The following is a 15,604-nucleotide window of genomic DNA, read 5'->3' on the forward strand; positions in this document are numbered from 1 at the left end:
AGCAGTGTTAGAACTGGATTAGTGCAGATGTGCATGTGTGTATATTAAACACACATATACACACAGCCTATGATCCAAAGAACTGCAAAATTATTTCTGTGAACATAGTCGGAGTTTAGACTTATTTTTCTCAAACACTAGTCCCCTATTGCAGTTTACAAACTGCTTTTGAAACGTGGGAGAATTTGAAAATGCAGTAAACAGTAACATTTCATTGGGATAGTACAAACCCTTTGCATGAGTGGAGAGACACCTACGCGTCATTCTTATCTTACCTCATCCATCAGCACTGGGTGGAAAGAACTGAACCTTTAATTTTGTTAATTTTTTTCTTTATTGAATAATATATGTGATATGCATGCAAAGGTATTTGTATTAAGTTTTAGTGGACTTTTATTTCAGTGAGTTGTCATAGTTGTTGCTGTCTGCACTAGGTACGATATAGTTAAATGGGTAGACATATTTTAGAACTACCCAAATAATAAAATACAAATAGTTATTAAACAGTAAAAAATAGTAATCAACCAATGCTCACTGTGGATTTTGCTGTCAGTTTCTGCACATACATCTTCTGTTCCTGATGTGGACTGCGCATGCATACTATCTGTCTTGGGACTTCTACCGTATTTGGAGATGAGACTATGCATGACCTGAACACAAAAAGGGGATATTAACATATATAAATTACAAATTAGCTGTGGACATGGTTGCCTATTTTTACATATTCTAACCCTTAAAGCCACTCACCAACTCAATTCTTTCATTATGCTGCTTTGTTCCAGAAACCGAATGATTTCCTCTAGCTGAAATATCAAATATAAATAATTTGCAATCAATTATGCAACTCATTAAGTTCACTGATATGATCTTAACATAAAAACTCAGTTCCCTAGCACAGCATTTAATATGAGGGAAATTAAACAGCAAAGTATTTTTGACATAGTCACATTGCTATCATTACCTATTATGACTGTTGGAGAAAGTGTAGGAGGTGTTGCTAATGAACTTGACCAAGTCATCTCAGGATCAGCTTCTGCTCCTAAGCTTTCAAAAATAGATTTTGGTGTCCGAACCTAAAATATATAAAAAATGTTCTTTTTTGTAAAAAAAACCCCTGAAGTAACTTCATTTCAACAGCTAGAAAATCAGAGAAAAAGGGAAGTACCTCAAAAATCTTGGGTGTATGCAGGAAACTTCCATTTAGCACTGAAAAACATTAAGTGTGATAATGTTAGCCATCATCACGTGAAAACAACCAATTGACTATTTAAAAGCCACTATTTTCAAAGTTCAAAGCAGTGAACAAAATATTTTTTAAACAGCTCACTTATTTGGTGGAGGGGACAAAAGAGTGGACATTACCATATTATAGCAATAAATCCAAGTCTTCACATTTCTATATCTTTCATTTAAAAATTCTCACCTGCTTCTGCTTTGCTCTGACCCAATTCTTGTATAGGAGAAACAAATGGCACAGATTTATTTGGTTCGTTAAATATCATTGGAGTTGATGCAAATTGGTTTTTTGCTGGCAGCTTCCTCTGTGGTGTTTTAAAATTACTTTGGTCCAGGTCACTAGTTTTATGTTCAGGTTCTTCTGGTCTTTTAGAGTTGTACAGTGGAGCTTCTGAACTGAGTTCTTCAAACCAGTTGATACTTATTGGTCCTAAATCTAAGAAAAGGAATATATTATGCAGGATACCGTGCCCTAGGTTATAACCCCACTTGTAAGAAAAAGTAACTATGGAATGACCATATACCATTATTTTGAACTTGTCAAAAAAGTAGAGGCACAGCCTGAGACAGTATTATGCAACCAATTCTCAACCCCCACTTTGCAGGAAAACAGCCTCTCCCCACAATCTCAGGCCTGCCAACACAATCCTGTTAAATTCTGGCTTCTCATATGTTTTACCCAAGATTCTGTCAGCATAAAGTAGCCAGGAAAGGACAAAGGCAGGCAGGAGAAGCTGAAGAAGCAAACCCCCTACTTATTCCAGCTGCTGATCAGGTGGAAAGACAGGGGTCTACTAGCTCAAAATTGAACACGCAACCTAGATTGAAAGAGAATTCCTTCATACTCAAATCCTCACTCCCCTGTAGCCCCACATGACACAATTACAGTATTCAGTCAGTCCTTTTGGGGTAAGGGGTTAAGAGAGGAGGGGAAAGATGAGTTGCATGAGCAGCCTTCTACTTGTGCTGCTGTTGCGGGAAAAGCTCTAATCAAGCCCATAACTTATTGAAGAGAGTTGCTCACAGAACCATAATAAATGTCCAAGGTTTATAAATTTAAGTGGTACCTGATTCACTGCGTTGCGCTTTGAATATTTCAAAGAAAGATGGCTTCTTTGGAGATGTAGTAACATTTTTCTTATCCATAACATCACTGGTGTTGCTAAATAAACCTGCAAAATAATATTACAATTTTATCAAAATCTGTATCATATTTGCAATGAATTCTAGTTCTTTGTGTTTGGCTTCGAGTATTATCTGATAGCACACAACCAATGCAGCATTTGCAATAAAAATATTTATGTATTGCTCAACTTGATTGGCATCAGTTCCACTATATATATCACCCAGAAAGACTAGGTTGAATTAAAACAAGAAAATTGGCATTCAGGTTCTTAACCCAAGGTACTACTTCAGGGTTAGCGGAGTCTTTTAACCCGAAGTGTTTGTAACCCGAGGTACAACTGTAATGCTAAATATTTTGTAGCTACTTCAATTTGCAGTCACAGATCTGACTTTATGGGAGGAAGAAATGTTGTCCAGATAAGGGAACAATTCCATCAAGTGATGCCTCAGTACATTTAACCTTCAGCCAAGCACATTTTAAGAGCAGACTATGTGGGTACTTAGCAGCAGAAATTGTGCTCGGTTAACTCCTTCCACAGTCCTGCTGCTCAGCTACCCAGACCTAAGATACGGTCTGGCTAAGCGTATATCCCAACCCAAGGTTGTAGTTTGCCTTCCCTAGACAAACAGTGATGAGTAGGAAGCCAAGAACAAACCTTGGCTACAGCTCATGATTTGTCTGGAGCAAGACAAGCAGTGAGCCCAGGGTCAGACTTAATGCCAAACTAAACCATGGCTTAGATCTTCATAGTGAAGCAGGAAGTGGACCAAGAGAAGAGCACAGTAGCTACAATTTGGGTTTGACTTACTTGCAAACTTGAGCCATTGTGGCTTGAGGAAGAATTTCACACAAAACTTATATGAATGGACTCACAGCTGTCCATGGAGGTGCAGGTCAGTTCTGTGTCCAGGACAGCTGTCTACCAGATCCATCTGGTATGCAGGCTGAGACTCTACCTGCCCACAGACAGGTGCATGCTCTTAGTTACCTCCCGCTTGGACTACTGCAATGCGCTCTACATGGGGCTACCTTTGAAGGTGACCCAGAAACTACAACTAATCCAGAATGTGGCAGCTAGACTGGTGACTGGGAGTGGCCGCCGGGACCATATAACAGCGGTCCTAAAGGATCTTCATTGGCTCCCAATGCATTTCTGAGCACAATTCAAAGTGTTGGTGCTGACCTTTCAAGCCCTAAATGGCCTCGGCCCAGCATACCTGAAGGATTATCGTCACCCTCATCACTCAGCCCAGACACTGAGGTCCTCCTCTGAGGGTCTTCTGGTCGTTCTCTCACTGCGAGAAGCAAAATTACAGGCAGAGGGCCTTCTCAGTAGTGGCACCTGCTCTGTGGAACGCCCTCCCATCAGATGTTAAGGAAACAAACAACAATATGACATTTAGAAGAAATCTAAAGGCAGCCCTGTTTAGGGAAGTTTTTAATGTTTGATATTTTATCGTGTTTTTACTATTCTTCTGGGAGCCACCCAGAATGGCTGGGGAAACCCAGCCAGATGGGTGGTGTATAAAAGTTGTTGTTGTTGTTGTTGTTGTTGTATCATCATCAGTTACCATAATCCTTCCACATTAGAAAAAAGTGCATAGGAACAAATCTGATCATGCTACAGTAAAACACATTTGATTTCAATCAAAGTGTTATACAGTATTATAAGTCTGTTTTACAGTACTACAGGAACGAATATTATTCCTGCATTTTAATTTTTTTAATCAGGATTCTTTGTGGGACTGTCTCAAGTTTCTAAAGTTGAACTGCACAATGTCTGGTTAATAATGTCAAGCAATGGCACATTAAAAACAACAACAGGGAAACAAAATTTCTCTTTGCAGAAGCCATGTTTATCCTTGCTCAGCAAGAATATATTTGAAACAAATTGTCTGGAAGTTATGTTACATTATTTCAAATACAAAAAACTGTTCCTATGCATTTGTGGAAAATGAGTAACCTTAGCATGTCCACACGTGAACCACTGATTACATAAAAGGCTTCTAAAACAAAGTTAATGTACATAGAAACAACAAAGAATTGTGTTAATTGTCACATCTAAAATTCAATACTTTATTAGGACTCGATGGAATTCCTCAGTTTTCCAACAACAGATAGGGAGTGGGAAGCCAAAAATTACACTAAAGCACATCAGCCTGATAACTAGCATGCATCAATACAGTGGTTCCTCGGGTTACAGACGCTTCAGTTACAGACTCTGCTAACCCAGAAATAGTACCTCGGGTTAAGAACTTTGCTTCAGGATGAGAACAGAAATAGCGTGGCGGCGGCAGCGGGAGGCCCCATTAGCCAAAGTGGTACCTCAGGTTAAGAACAGTTTCAGGTTAAGAATGGACCTCCAGAACAAATTAAGTTCTTAACCCAAGGTACCACTGTATTAAAACTATTGTTAACATACAGCAGACCCTTGTGGAACAAGGGTCTCTCTGAAGATCCTCTGATAAAAGACATACAAGAAGTAGAGGATAGGTATTTTCACAATGGAAGGCAGTAAGCAGTGATCTCACAAGAATGTATTGCGACTATTTAATTCATTCATAAATTATCAGGAGCTACGGATAAGATGTGAAGCAGCTGAACTTGAGGATGACAGCAAACTATTAAGAGTTCTTAAAAGGCACATCTTGAAACTGGGCAAACTGGCAACAGAATGCCCAAGGAAGGGTCAATGCAAGTGTAAATTTATGCACATTGGGACAAATCCCAAACATATAAATTAATAAGATCCCAGTTGGCTGTTGAAACTGAAAAGGAAACAGTATATGGAACTGATGTAGAATAGGGCAACTAAAATGGTCAACGAGCTGGGGCTTCTTCCTCTTAAAACGTTAAAGGCTGGACTGATTTCCAAAAATACATTTCATCACACTGTCCAGTGGTCTAACAGCACACATACATTTACCTGGAAGTACCCTACCCTCATCCAAAAAAACCACACACCTTTGTAGGGCTCACAAGTAAGTATAAAAGGTAAAGGGACCCTTGACCATTAGGTCCAGTCGTGACCGACTCTGGGGTTGCGGCGCTCATCTCACTTTATTGGCCGAGGGAGCCGGCATACAGCTTCCGGGTCATGTGGCCAGCATGACTAAGCCGCTTCTGGCAAACCAGAGCAGCGCACGGAAACGCCGTTTACCTTCCCGCCGGAGCGGTACCTATTTATCTACTTGCACTTTGACGTGCTTTTGAATTGCTAGGTTGGCAGGAGCAGGGACTGAGCAACGGGAGCTCATCCCGTTGCGGGGATTTGAACCGCTGACCTTCTGATCAGCAAGTCCTAGGCTCTGTGGTTTAACCCCCAGCACCACCCGCGTCCCTTCACAAGCAAGTATACATACCTCTAATCAGCCTGTGCCTCAATTAGTTCAATAGAACCTCTGAGTAAGCATGTTTAGGATTGCACTTAACCAAATTTCATGGGTGGGTGCAGCCAAAAACGAACTTCCCAAGAGCGACTCTCCTTGACCCTCCCTCTCAGTGGCAGAACAACTGTTTCATATGCAGAGGGTTCTGTCCCTGGCAATTGCAGGTAGGACTGGAAATGTCCCCCTGGAGAGCTGCTGCCAGTCAGCGTAAACAACACTGAGCTAGATGGATCAATAGTCAGTACAATGCCTGTTCCTACTTTCTTAAGTAAATCCCCCTGGACCATGGGCTTTTTAAAGGAGATAGCCACCTAAAGTTGTTGAGCATTTTTGGGAGGGAGTAAACACCCCCCAAAGGAGGGCATTATGAGGAGTGAGCTTTCGTTAGGAGGGCAGGCATCTGCGGGGGGGGGGGGAGCAGACCCTCAGTTGAGTACTTCAATAATTTTGGTGGATTTATGGGGGGGGGTGCAACTGCCCTTCCTGCCCCCCCTTAACTACGCCCATGGCCTCGACCCAAGTCCAGCCCCAGACAATTTGCTGCCTACCCAAGTCTGGCCAAATTACATGGCACCCGATGCACAGAACCCCACAAGCGTCCAAATCCCTTGCGAGCGAATATACAGCAACCAGATATGAAAAGATCATGCTTCGCTGGCCCTTCACTGGACCTCAAACGTCGCCCTTCCTCAGACTTCGTCCCCGCTTGTCCTCCTTGCTTTTTCAGGGGGTGGAAGGAGAGCAAGGAGGGCGACAACCGCCTCAGGGGCAGGCAGCCGGCGGAAAGACAAGCACGGAAAGCGCATATTCGCCACCGAAAGGTGATAAACTGCCGCGAGCCACGCCACCCCAGAAGGGAGTCGAAAGACTGACCGGTCTCCATTGCTGCGCCTCAGCAGCAGCAGCGCCACTTCCTCGAAATACGAAATCTGCCGCCAAGTCTCGGCGACGCAAGCGCAGATGTGGAAATGGCGCGCGTTTGTTCCTCCTCCTCCCAGTTGGTTCAGTCCTGTCGCCCCGGCGGACGTTCCTTCCTGAACTGCAGCGCCACAGGCGAGAGGAGGTGGCGCCCTGCGAGGGAAGCGGCCGTACCACTTCCTGTTTGGGGGGGGGGGGTTAAGCGGCCTGGAAAGTGGGTGGATTGGAGTGGTTCGTCTCCGCCGCCCTCAAGAATCATGGGGAATGTAGTTCTGCGAGGGTTAAGGGCTGCCTTGCTCAAAATAATGGGTTTTTCTTTTAATACACGGGGCTAAAACTACCAATTCATGTTTGCAGCATGAAGCCCTTTCACAGCTTGTACTGTACAGCTAATTACAATGTCTTTTACGACGTTCAGTGAGCAGATAAAAAAAATTGCACCCAACCACTAATAACTTCTTTCAATTCCCTCTTATAATTTCTGGAGACACCGTTGGTGGAATCTTTCGAGGAGTTTATAAGTGGTGCATGTTTCACAAACATACAGTAAGGTTGATAGTTATAAACAAGTTTCCCTTCGAATGTCCCGGTCCTCAAACACTCTGTGCTTCAAACGGGAGAAAGCTGCACGAGCAGAGTTCAGGCGATGCTGGATACGATTGATCACCGAATAATTATTTCTGGGTTTTTTTACCTTGTGAGCAGGCGGCAATTCACACCCACAGCCACAAGGTCCGCCAGCGTTTAAGTTCTAATCATTCAGGCAATGCATTCTTCATCTTCAGAGGCAAGGAGATAGGACTACTTACTTTTTCTCTAGCGTTATTAACACACTCCCGCCCTAAATAAAGCTTGAAGTCTGACTACAGCTTTCCCATTTATTGTTCTATCACATGGGGAGAAGAGGCGTTCATAAAGTGCACCACGTGTTGCACTTTAAAAGACAGGAAGCTATAATAAGTGGTCATTCCTGCAATGTATACATTTTTTAAAACAATGGGATCCAAATCTTATTGTTGAAGTTTGTGGGGGGGGGAACTCTGTTTATTGTAAATATCAAACGCTCAGCAAGTACCAGCATTTACCAGTAATTTTTAACATGTTAGGATGGCCATGGTAAATGGAAGAAAAAGATTATCCAGGAATTTGTATTATCAGTGTATCATCTGTGATACACAACTTGAATTTTAATCCATAATCCATTTATTTGGAAATAACTCCCTTTGATTTCAGTGTAGCTACAGTAATCTCATGAACTCATGGAAGCTTCACATCTCCCTAGTTGTGCAGCCCAGTCCTTTCTGTGTTTACTTGAAAGTAAATTCCACTAAGTGCAACAGACTTTACTCCTAAATTAGCTTAGGAGTTAACTAAACCTGAACCCCAAAAACAGTTTAGAAAGTACAGGTAAACCAGAACTGATCTCTTTGTTGCCTCAATATTACCTTTAAACACAAAAATATGAAATTTTGAAGGAAAAGCAACACAATAATCAGATTTTTTAAAAAAGATAAATGGTTTATGATTAACAAGCCTCCTCAACAAACGTGTCCACATACACCCACATTCCAAGAATTTTGCAAAACATCAGTGCATAAAAATAGCATCTTTAGATGGTGGCAATAGCACATCTTGGCAGATTTATTTATTAATTTACAGGTATTGTAATGGGAATGTTTATCCAATACAATGAATCAAAATATTCAGCACTGTAACTGGGGAATTACCCAGTAAAGTATGAGTGAGCTACAGGACAGATAGGTGTAAGGCTTGATGAAAGATGTGCTCAATGCCCCTCTGAGGCAGTAATTGTAGGTATGAGTTTGTGGGTGCTAGACATCCCTAATTCCTGAGTCCAGTAGAGATTAGAAGTTAAGCAAGACAAATATACAAGCCAAGTCAGTTCCCTGACTAGGAAATCGCCTGGCGTGATGGACCATTCAGAAGACAAAAGGAAGGTAATGAGCCATTAGGAAAACCAAAAGAGAAAGGCTTTGTGCAAGAAGTACAAACCATATATCATAAAAACACCAGTCTCTGTGTGCCTCCTTTCGAAAAGGAAACACACCCTGAATAAGCACCTGGATTCTCACACAACTTGGATATTGTGGTGACCAGCTGCTACATTCAGCTGTGAGACATCAGGAGCTGAGAAATGTGAGAGCTGACCCAGATTGGCTCAGCCTTAATGTTGGTATGCATTGTATGAACTGATTCAAAATCTGCAAAGATGACTGTCAGAGCACACTTACTTTAACGTAAGTTTCATTGTAAACTGGACTTACTTAAAAGTAACCCTGTTGTGGAACAGGCTTTTATTTTCTTCCAGTGGTTGGGAAAGTTATATATCTACATGCAAACTAATGGTGGGTTAAAAACATCCTCTTCAGCAGCTCAGCCCTGACTGGTACATCCCTACAAGGATGGAAACATTGTTTCTCCGAAGTAACGTCTACTCTCTCTATGGAAGTGGGGTTTTGTCTCCCTGCCCACAGGCTCCTGTTCTGTTGGGCATCTATCTGTGACAATGTTTGAACAGAGCAAATGTGCATTATATCTCAGACGACATTGTCATACCTATTTACATGGGAATAAGCCCAACTGAACTCAATGAGACTTACTCTTGAGTTGCACTATAACTGATGTAGATCTGAACAGTGTTGATATCACACGTATTATCTGGGAATCAACAAGACAATTGGGATTTTGTATGCACTGGCTTTTATACGAACTGTATTCGGATCTTAACCTATCTGTGTGAGGCTGATGGGCCCAACGGGGGGGGGGGGGGGAGTTGTGGCCTTGCCATCCATTTGCAAGAGCCTATTTTAAACTAGCTAACTGCTTCCTACTCAAGGTAGCAGTTTTGCAGAGCAGGCATAAACTTGTATCAAGCAGCTGAAGCCAAATGGATTGCTTTAGTGTAAAACTGTTATTTAGGCAAGTGCCTTTAATTCTCAACAAGGGAGCACCCATTGGTTTCAATGGACCACAACAGTCTGAGACCTAGTTAATCAGTCTGGCCGACTTTTTAATGGGCTCGATCCAGCAGGAATGGGGTTTAGTTTGCACAGGGACGCTGGTATGTTTGTGTTTAACCTTTGCAAGCTTAGGAGTTTGCTTTGGATATTCACTATTTTGGCCTAAGTCCTGCCAACATCCTCCCCTAGCCATGGGAAGGAGGTCAAGAGTTTGCAGTTGGTAATAATCAATGGAGGGGCGATTATTACCGCTGGCCAGCATTAACGAGCACCAATTAAGACGCCCTTCCCCTCGAGGGAATAAAAGCCACGGGGAGAAGGCGAGCCAAGTTACCTGTCCCTCTGGGCTATGGAGCGCTTTGTCTACCCGTCCTATAGCATCTACCAAAGTTATGGGAACGCCTTCAGCCACAGCCACAACGTGGCCCCCAGGCCGCCCTCTAAGCAAAAGCAGCCTGGCTGGAAGCAGAGCAAGAGCAGCAGGAGCAGCATCCCGAGCCCTTACCGGGGCCCCCTGTCTGCCCCTTCCTCGGCCCCGCTGCCGCCTCTGCCGCCGCCGCCGGCCTCGCCGGATTATTTAGACAGCTACAAGCGGGCCCAGCTGAAGGCGCTGCTCTCTCAAGTCAGCCCCGGCCTCGCCCCAAGGCTCCGCAAAGCCAGCACCAAGGAGGTGGGCACCCAGGTCAACCCACGGGTGGACGCCGCCGTGCAGTGCTCGCTCGGGTCCCGCCAGCTCCAGAATCTCCCCGGGCGGGAGCCTCCGCCGCAGCAGGGCCGCCAACTCTCCCCTTGCACCGAAGAGGAGGCGGCGGCGGCGGCGGCGGCGGAGAAGAAGCCGCCCACGGGGCGAGAAGGAGGGCCGCCATCCCAGCAGCATGCCGAAGAGCCCGAGGGGAAGGAACCCCTGGAGCCGGAGAAGGGCGCTCAGGCTGAGGCGAAGCTTCCAGGCAGCGGTGAAGGAGAGGAATCCGCCCAGCAGCTGCGGGACGGGGAGGGCGACACGGCCCAGAAAGGCGCCGCTGACGCCGCCGCGGCCTCAACCGCCACTGAGGGCAAGAGAGCTGCTTTCCAGGTGAGTGGGCCTCTTGGTCTCCTCAGTTCATTCGCCAGGGGCGCTGTGGAGGCGCGAAAAAAGGCGCGAAGGCCGCCTCATCCGACTCCTGAAATTCTCACTGAGGGAGTGAGGCGCCGCCTTCTCCTTCTACATACCCCTCTCCAGCTACTGTTCCTCCCCGTCCACTGTGGGATCCACCTCGGGGTTATATTTCGTGTTTAGCAGATGGACAACGGGCAGTTCTAACGCGTTTCAGTAAACAAGTGGGTTTAGTAACTAAAATAGGGAGCTCCCCCATTTCCTTTTTAGCTTCCTTAGCTGAAAGCAGGACCAAGACTCACTGAATGTTAAGAGTTCTGTGAAACCTTTCCTGGCTTGTGAAGTTGCTAAGTATACACTAGTGTTTCCCAACTTTGGGTCTCCAGCTGTTTTAAAACTACAACTCCCATCTTCCCTAGCTAGGAAGACCAGTGGTCAGGGATGATGGGAATTGTAGTCCGAAAACAGTTGGAGACCCAAGGCTGGGAAACACTGCGCCTATTCAGGACTGTTATCTCCTTAACTGCAGATATTAGGGGCTGAGTCTGGACCCTTTGGATTGCTAATCTGCCAACACTTCAATACAAGCCTGGGCAAGTTTAAATCGAGTTGAGAAAGCCAGACTTGTTTATAGTAGTTCCTCCCAACTTCTAAGCATGCCTATAGGGAAGCAAGCTCCACTTAACTTGGAGAAACTAAGTACATTTAGGTATGGTCTGTGAAAAGTCACTGTCTTGTTAAGTGAGTGTGACTCCTGTGTGTGTGAGGGACCTGTGGCCCTTGGGATGCTGGGCTTGAAGCTCCCATCATGGCAAAGATTAATGGGAGTTGCAGTCAACATCTGGAGGGCCACATAATGGTTTTATAACTGTTGTAGTAAGCAAAAGAGGAATGAGGGTGGTTGAGAACCTAGTGACAACTCTTATTTACTGTAACCTTTGAGGTTAATTTGGCATGTAACCCAATATGGAAAAGGAATGATTTTGCATTCATGTGAGGAACATTTAAGGCTGTGACAAATGAGGTTTTTCACAGCCACATCCTGCATGTTTTTTTTTATTTTTGCAGTGGAAGACCACTACTCAAAAAGACCTGGCTTCTGAGTAAATGTACATAAGATTGCAACCTGTGTGCAGTGGACTTAAGACTATAATTTTTGGGCTATGCCATAAGATTTCTGCTAGACTAATCTGTCAGCATTGCGGGGGTGGTATAAGGTGACAAAGTGAAGTGGGTATCTTTAGTCTTGTTCTTGCATGAAGATTAAGTTTTTTGGTGTTTGAATAAAAATTACTCTGCAGAAATCTTTGTAATACCCTTCTTGCATATGTCCATGAAGTATGAGCTAAATGACACAAAAAGGTATGTTTACAGTATCACTTCATATCTCGTGCGCTCCCACTGCTAGTTTTCAAAGCCACATTCATGTTGGCCACAATCCATATAATTCCTGTAGTTTATTGACAAAGACTGCTGTTGGATACATTTTGTCTTAAAACTGCTTCAATTTGACTAGATATAGAGTAAGCATTAACAATAACATATATTGCATTTTCCATTGCCTGCCTTAAACAATAAGCCTGCAAATAGTAAGAGTTGGCTTAATACTATAAAGATTTCTAAATGTGGTACACATTAATTTATTATGCTGCTAATCAGCTATTTTCTATTACAGTTCCTAGAACAGAAGTATGGCTATTTCCATTGCAACGACTGCAAGACCAGATGGGAAAGTGCTTACGTATGGTGCATTTCTGGAACCAATAAGGTATTTAGATGAAAAGACAAAATTTGCTTCTAGAGGGTTTGCTTTTGGGTACAAACAAAAGGGTTGCTGTACCTTATCAGAAAGTGGAGAATCGTTTATGAATTGAAGTGCTTCACAAACCTGCAAAGGGTTTTTGAACATTTTCCAGAAATAGGTGTGTTTGTCTTTAAGGTGCCAAAAGCGTGTTCCTGCTGCAGCTGACTGATTTATTGTAGCATAAACTTTTGTAGACTAGCAGAATGCTCATGCTAGATTTTATTTATGATACCACAAAACTTTCATCTTCTTGTCCAGAAGATAGCAAGGAAATACTGATGCTATTATCATACTACCCACAACTCTCTTGAACTATTACCAGTCTCTGTTAATCAGGTTTCTTGTTCATTAATGCCTGACAAAATGCTAGTACTGGAACCTTTTCAGTGGAATATTTGGAGACACTGAATGGAAGCTGTTCCTGTTAGCTAAAAGATAGCTAACATCTATCTTATGATGTCTGAGTGGGAGATGTTTTTGTTAACATAGCACCTGTGGGTTAACGTGCATCTGCAAAGGTCTTCCTAATGACCTCAGACTTCTGTCCGTCCTGTTGAAATTAGGCCTGAAGGAAGCCTTCCATTGGAGTCCATGCTTTTTTCAAGCCTAATTGCAATGGCCAGAGAATTTGGGGGGCTGCAACCAGGAAAGGGGTTAACCCTGTCCTCCCTACCTGTGAATCTCCCTGAAGCAGCTATGTTTGGAAGAAAACTTTATATTGGCTTAAATAAAATGCCACCCCACTGTCCTGACAAAGCCTGTCAAGGATGCAAGATAATCCTGAAATTTTAATATAGTGTTGTGAATCAATGAAACCTAACTGCCTGTAAACCTATTTTTGCTCTGGATGTGTAACTTTTTAAAGAATTGACAAATCTAGACTTTGATCTGAGAAGGCTCTCTTCTAATGGCAATCACCTTCCTTTGCATAGGTTTACTTTAAACAGCTTTGTCGCAAATGTCAGAAGAGCTTTAATCCTTATAAAGTGGAAGCAATTCAGTGCCGTGTAAGTAACACGTTTCCTAAGATGTGTTAAACAGTGAGAAATACTTGCCTACTTTAAACGGCAGTGTTCAGGGAATAGAAAAAAATATATGGAGAAGTCACGTTTAGCTTCCTTTACTGTTAGCACCAAGACTAGCTATGGGGGTAATTTCTAGGAAGCTTGATATCAGTCATACGAGTTGGAAAGGACCACGAGGATCATCTAGCCCATCCCCCTGTAATGCAGGAATATTTTGCCCAGCATAAAACCTATGGCCCTTTATTAGGCAAATAGAAAACTGTATAGCAGGAGAAGGCAAACTTTTCTGTCAACAGGCAAAATTCTCTTGGGAAGTAATCCTCTGAGAGCTACATGTTTGCATTGGTCACAGCTACCCTCTACACTAAAGACAATGGCTTTCCACACATTTTTAATGTGGGGTGGTAATCTTCTTGCCCCACTCCACCCTCCTTGAAATTAGGCCCTGGAGCTGCAGGTTTTTCATTCATAGGAACAGGCCACTTTTGAGCTGCTTTCAAAACAAGTAGGACAGCCTTTCTCAACCTATGGGTCCCCAGATGTTGTTGAACTACAACTCCCATCACCCCTAGCTAGCAAGGCCAGAGCTCAGGGATGATGGGAGTTGTAGTCCAGCAACATCTGGGGACCCACAGGTTGAGAATTCTAACAATAGAATTATGGAACTAGTATACTGTAAAATACATCGGTAGCAGGAAGCCAACTTTGGGAGGAGAAGTTTGATCTGTTCACTAATTTAAATATGTTATCCAAAGATCTGTGCAAAGACTCGTTGCTCCTGCCCCCAGAAGAAAAGGCACATTGACCTCAAGAGGCCTCACCGTCAAGAGCTGTGTGGCCGCTGCAAAGGCAAAAGACTCTCTTGTGACAATACTTACAGCTTCAAATACATTATCTAATTTGTGCTGTTCTTGCACATGGCACCATGCACTTTGTTACTTGTTTCATAACATGGCTTTGACCTTAGGTTTCTGACCCGGCATTGGATACTGGAGTAAAGATTTTTGTAAGGCTAGGAAATATTTGTAGTTTATTGGGGTAACTTGTAATGAATTTGAATTCCACTTCAATTGTAATAGTCGCTGATATGGAAGACTAGCTATAGTACATGAGAGCTATATTGAAGGATGGGAAATTGAGGAATTTCTATGTAGCAAACCTAAAATTTCTACAAGGGGCCAGGTTATCCCATTTGATGCTGTTTCATTTACACTTATGAATACTGTACTGTAATGACAAATTACTAATAACAAGGTGAGCTGTCTCTTTGCATACCTTTCTAAAACTAATAAAAATATTCTTAACCACTGAAGACTATATTCCATATATTGTCCTCTGGTACAATCTCTGCAGTGGAAAATATTTATTAAATGGAATAAACAGAGTAATTATGATCTGGGCAGATGGCCTGCTTTTTCTTTTCTTTTTTCTCTAACTGAACAGATACCTCAGCATAAGTGTTAAATTTAAAAGTCATACATTGATCATGACTTGAAGAGTCTCTGTCCTTGTATGTTATATGCAAACAGTTGAGTTTCTTTCCTGAAGTAACTTATGAAGATGAATTTCCCCTGCCTTGTTTCGTTTTACAAAGAAACCAACTTTGTAAACTAATATGATAATAAATGCAGTTGTCTTTCATCCAGTGTGCTCAGAGTGCCAAGAATAAGTAAATAGCACTGGTAGCAATTGTTAAAAAGGAAATATAGGTTGGTCTGTAGTGGCACTATTAGAAGCAGCATAGTTTGACATTAGTATAGATAGCTGTACAATGGGGTGATCTGAGATACATATATATACACACACATTCTCTGTATAAATTTGGTATAGGACAGTGAGCAAGGTGTAAGACAGGATACCTATCAGTAGGGGAAATTAGGCCAGTTTGAGAAGGTAATCAGCTTTAGTTCTAGTGTCTCAAATAGCTTGGTTTTCTGACATTCACAAGCATTTTCTTATTTACAGAGCATTCTTCCAAACAGAATGGTGGCAAGGGTGTTTTTGTAGAGACAGCATTCAAGTCATGCCATGT

The 15,604-nt window shown here is 42.9% G+C and overlaps 2 protein-coding genes across 3 annotated transcripts in view; one reads left to right on the forward strand and one right to left on the reverse strand.

The window, feature by feature from the left end:
* The window catches only part of BRCA2 (BRCA2 DNA repair associated), a 31,779-nt gene extending 24,326 nt beyond the window's left edge, over positions 1-7,453 (reverse strand). The window contains exons 1-7 of one of the 2 annotated variants that reach the window (XM_083608917.1): positions 6,625-7,453; positions 2,304-2,408; positions 1,424-1,672; positions 1,166-1,206; positions 962-1,073; positions 748-803; positions 536-650 (exon numbers count right to left, since the gene is read on the reverse strand). In XM_083608917.1, the coding sequence (XP_083465043.1) occupies positions 536-650; positions 748-803; positions 962-1,073; positions 1,166-1,206; positions 1,424-1,672; positions 2,304-2,408; positions 6,625-6,634 (688 nt within the window). In that variant the 5' untranslated portion in view covers positions 6,635-7,453. Of the gene's footprint in view, positions 1-535; positions 651-747; positions 804-961; positions 1,074-1,165; positions 1,207-1,423; positions 1,673-2,303; positions 2,409-6,299; positions 6,322-6,624 lie in introns of those variants that run through there. The other variant, XM_083608918.1, reaches the window with a different exon arrangement.
* A 2,018-nt stretch (positions 7,454-9,471) lies between these two features.
* On the forward strand, positions 9,472-15,213 carry ZAR1L (zygote arrest 1 like). Its single transcript, XM_083609254.1, has 4 exons — positions 9,472-10,722; positions 12,419-12,511; positions 13,480-13,554; positions 14,328-15,213. Exons 1-4 carry the CDS (start codon positions 10,000-10,002, stop codon positions 14,469-14,471), a joined length of 1,035 nt encoding a protein of 344 aa, XP_083465380.1. The 5' UTR covers positions 9,472-9,999; the 3' UTR covers positions 14,472-15,213.
* The last annotated feature ends 391 nt before the right edge of the window (positions 15,214-15,604 follow it).

The sequence above is a fragment of the Podarcis filfolensis genome, assembly GCF_964270895.1.
Source record: "Podarcis filfolensis genome assembly, chromosome: 4".
Classification (NCBI taxonomy): domain Eukaryota; kingdom Metazoa; phylum Chordata; class Lepidosauria; order Squamata; family Lacertidae; genus Podarcis; species Podarcis filfolensis.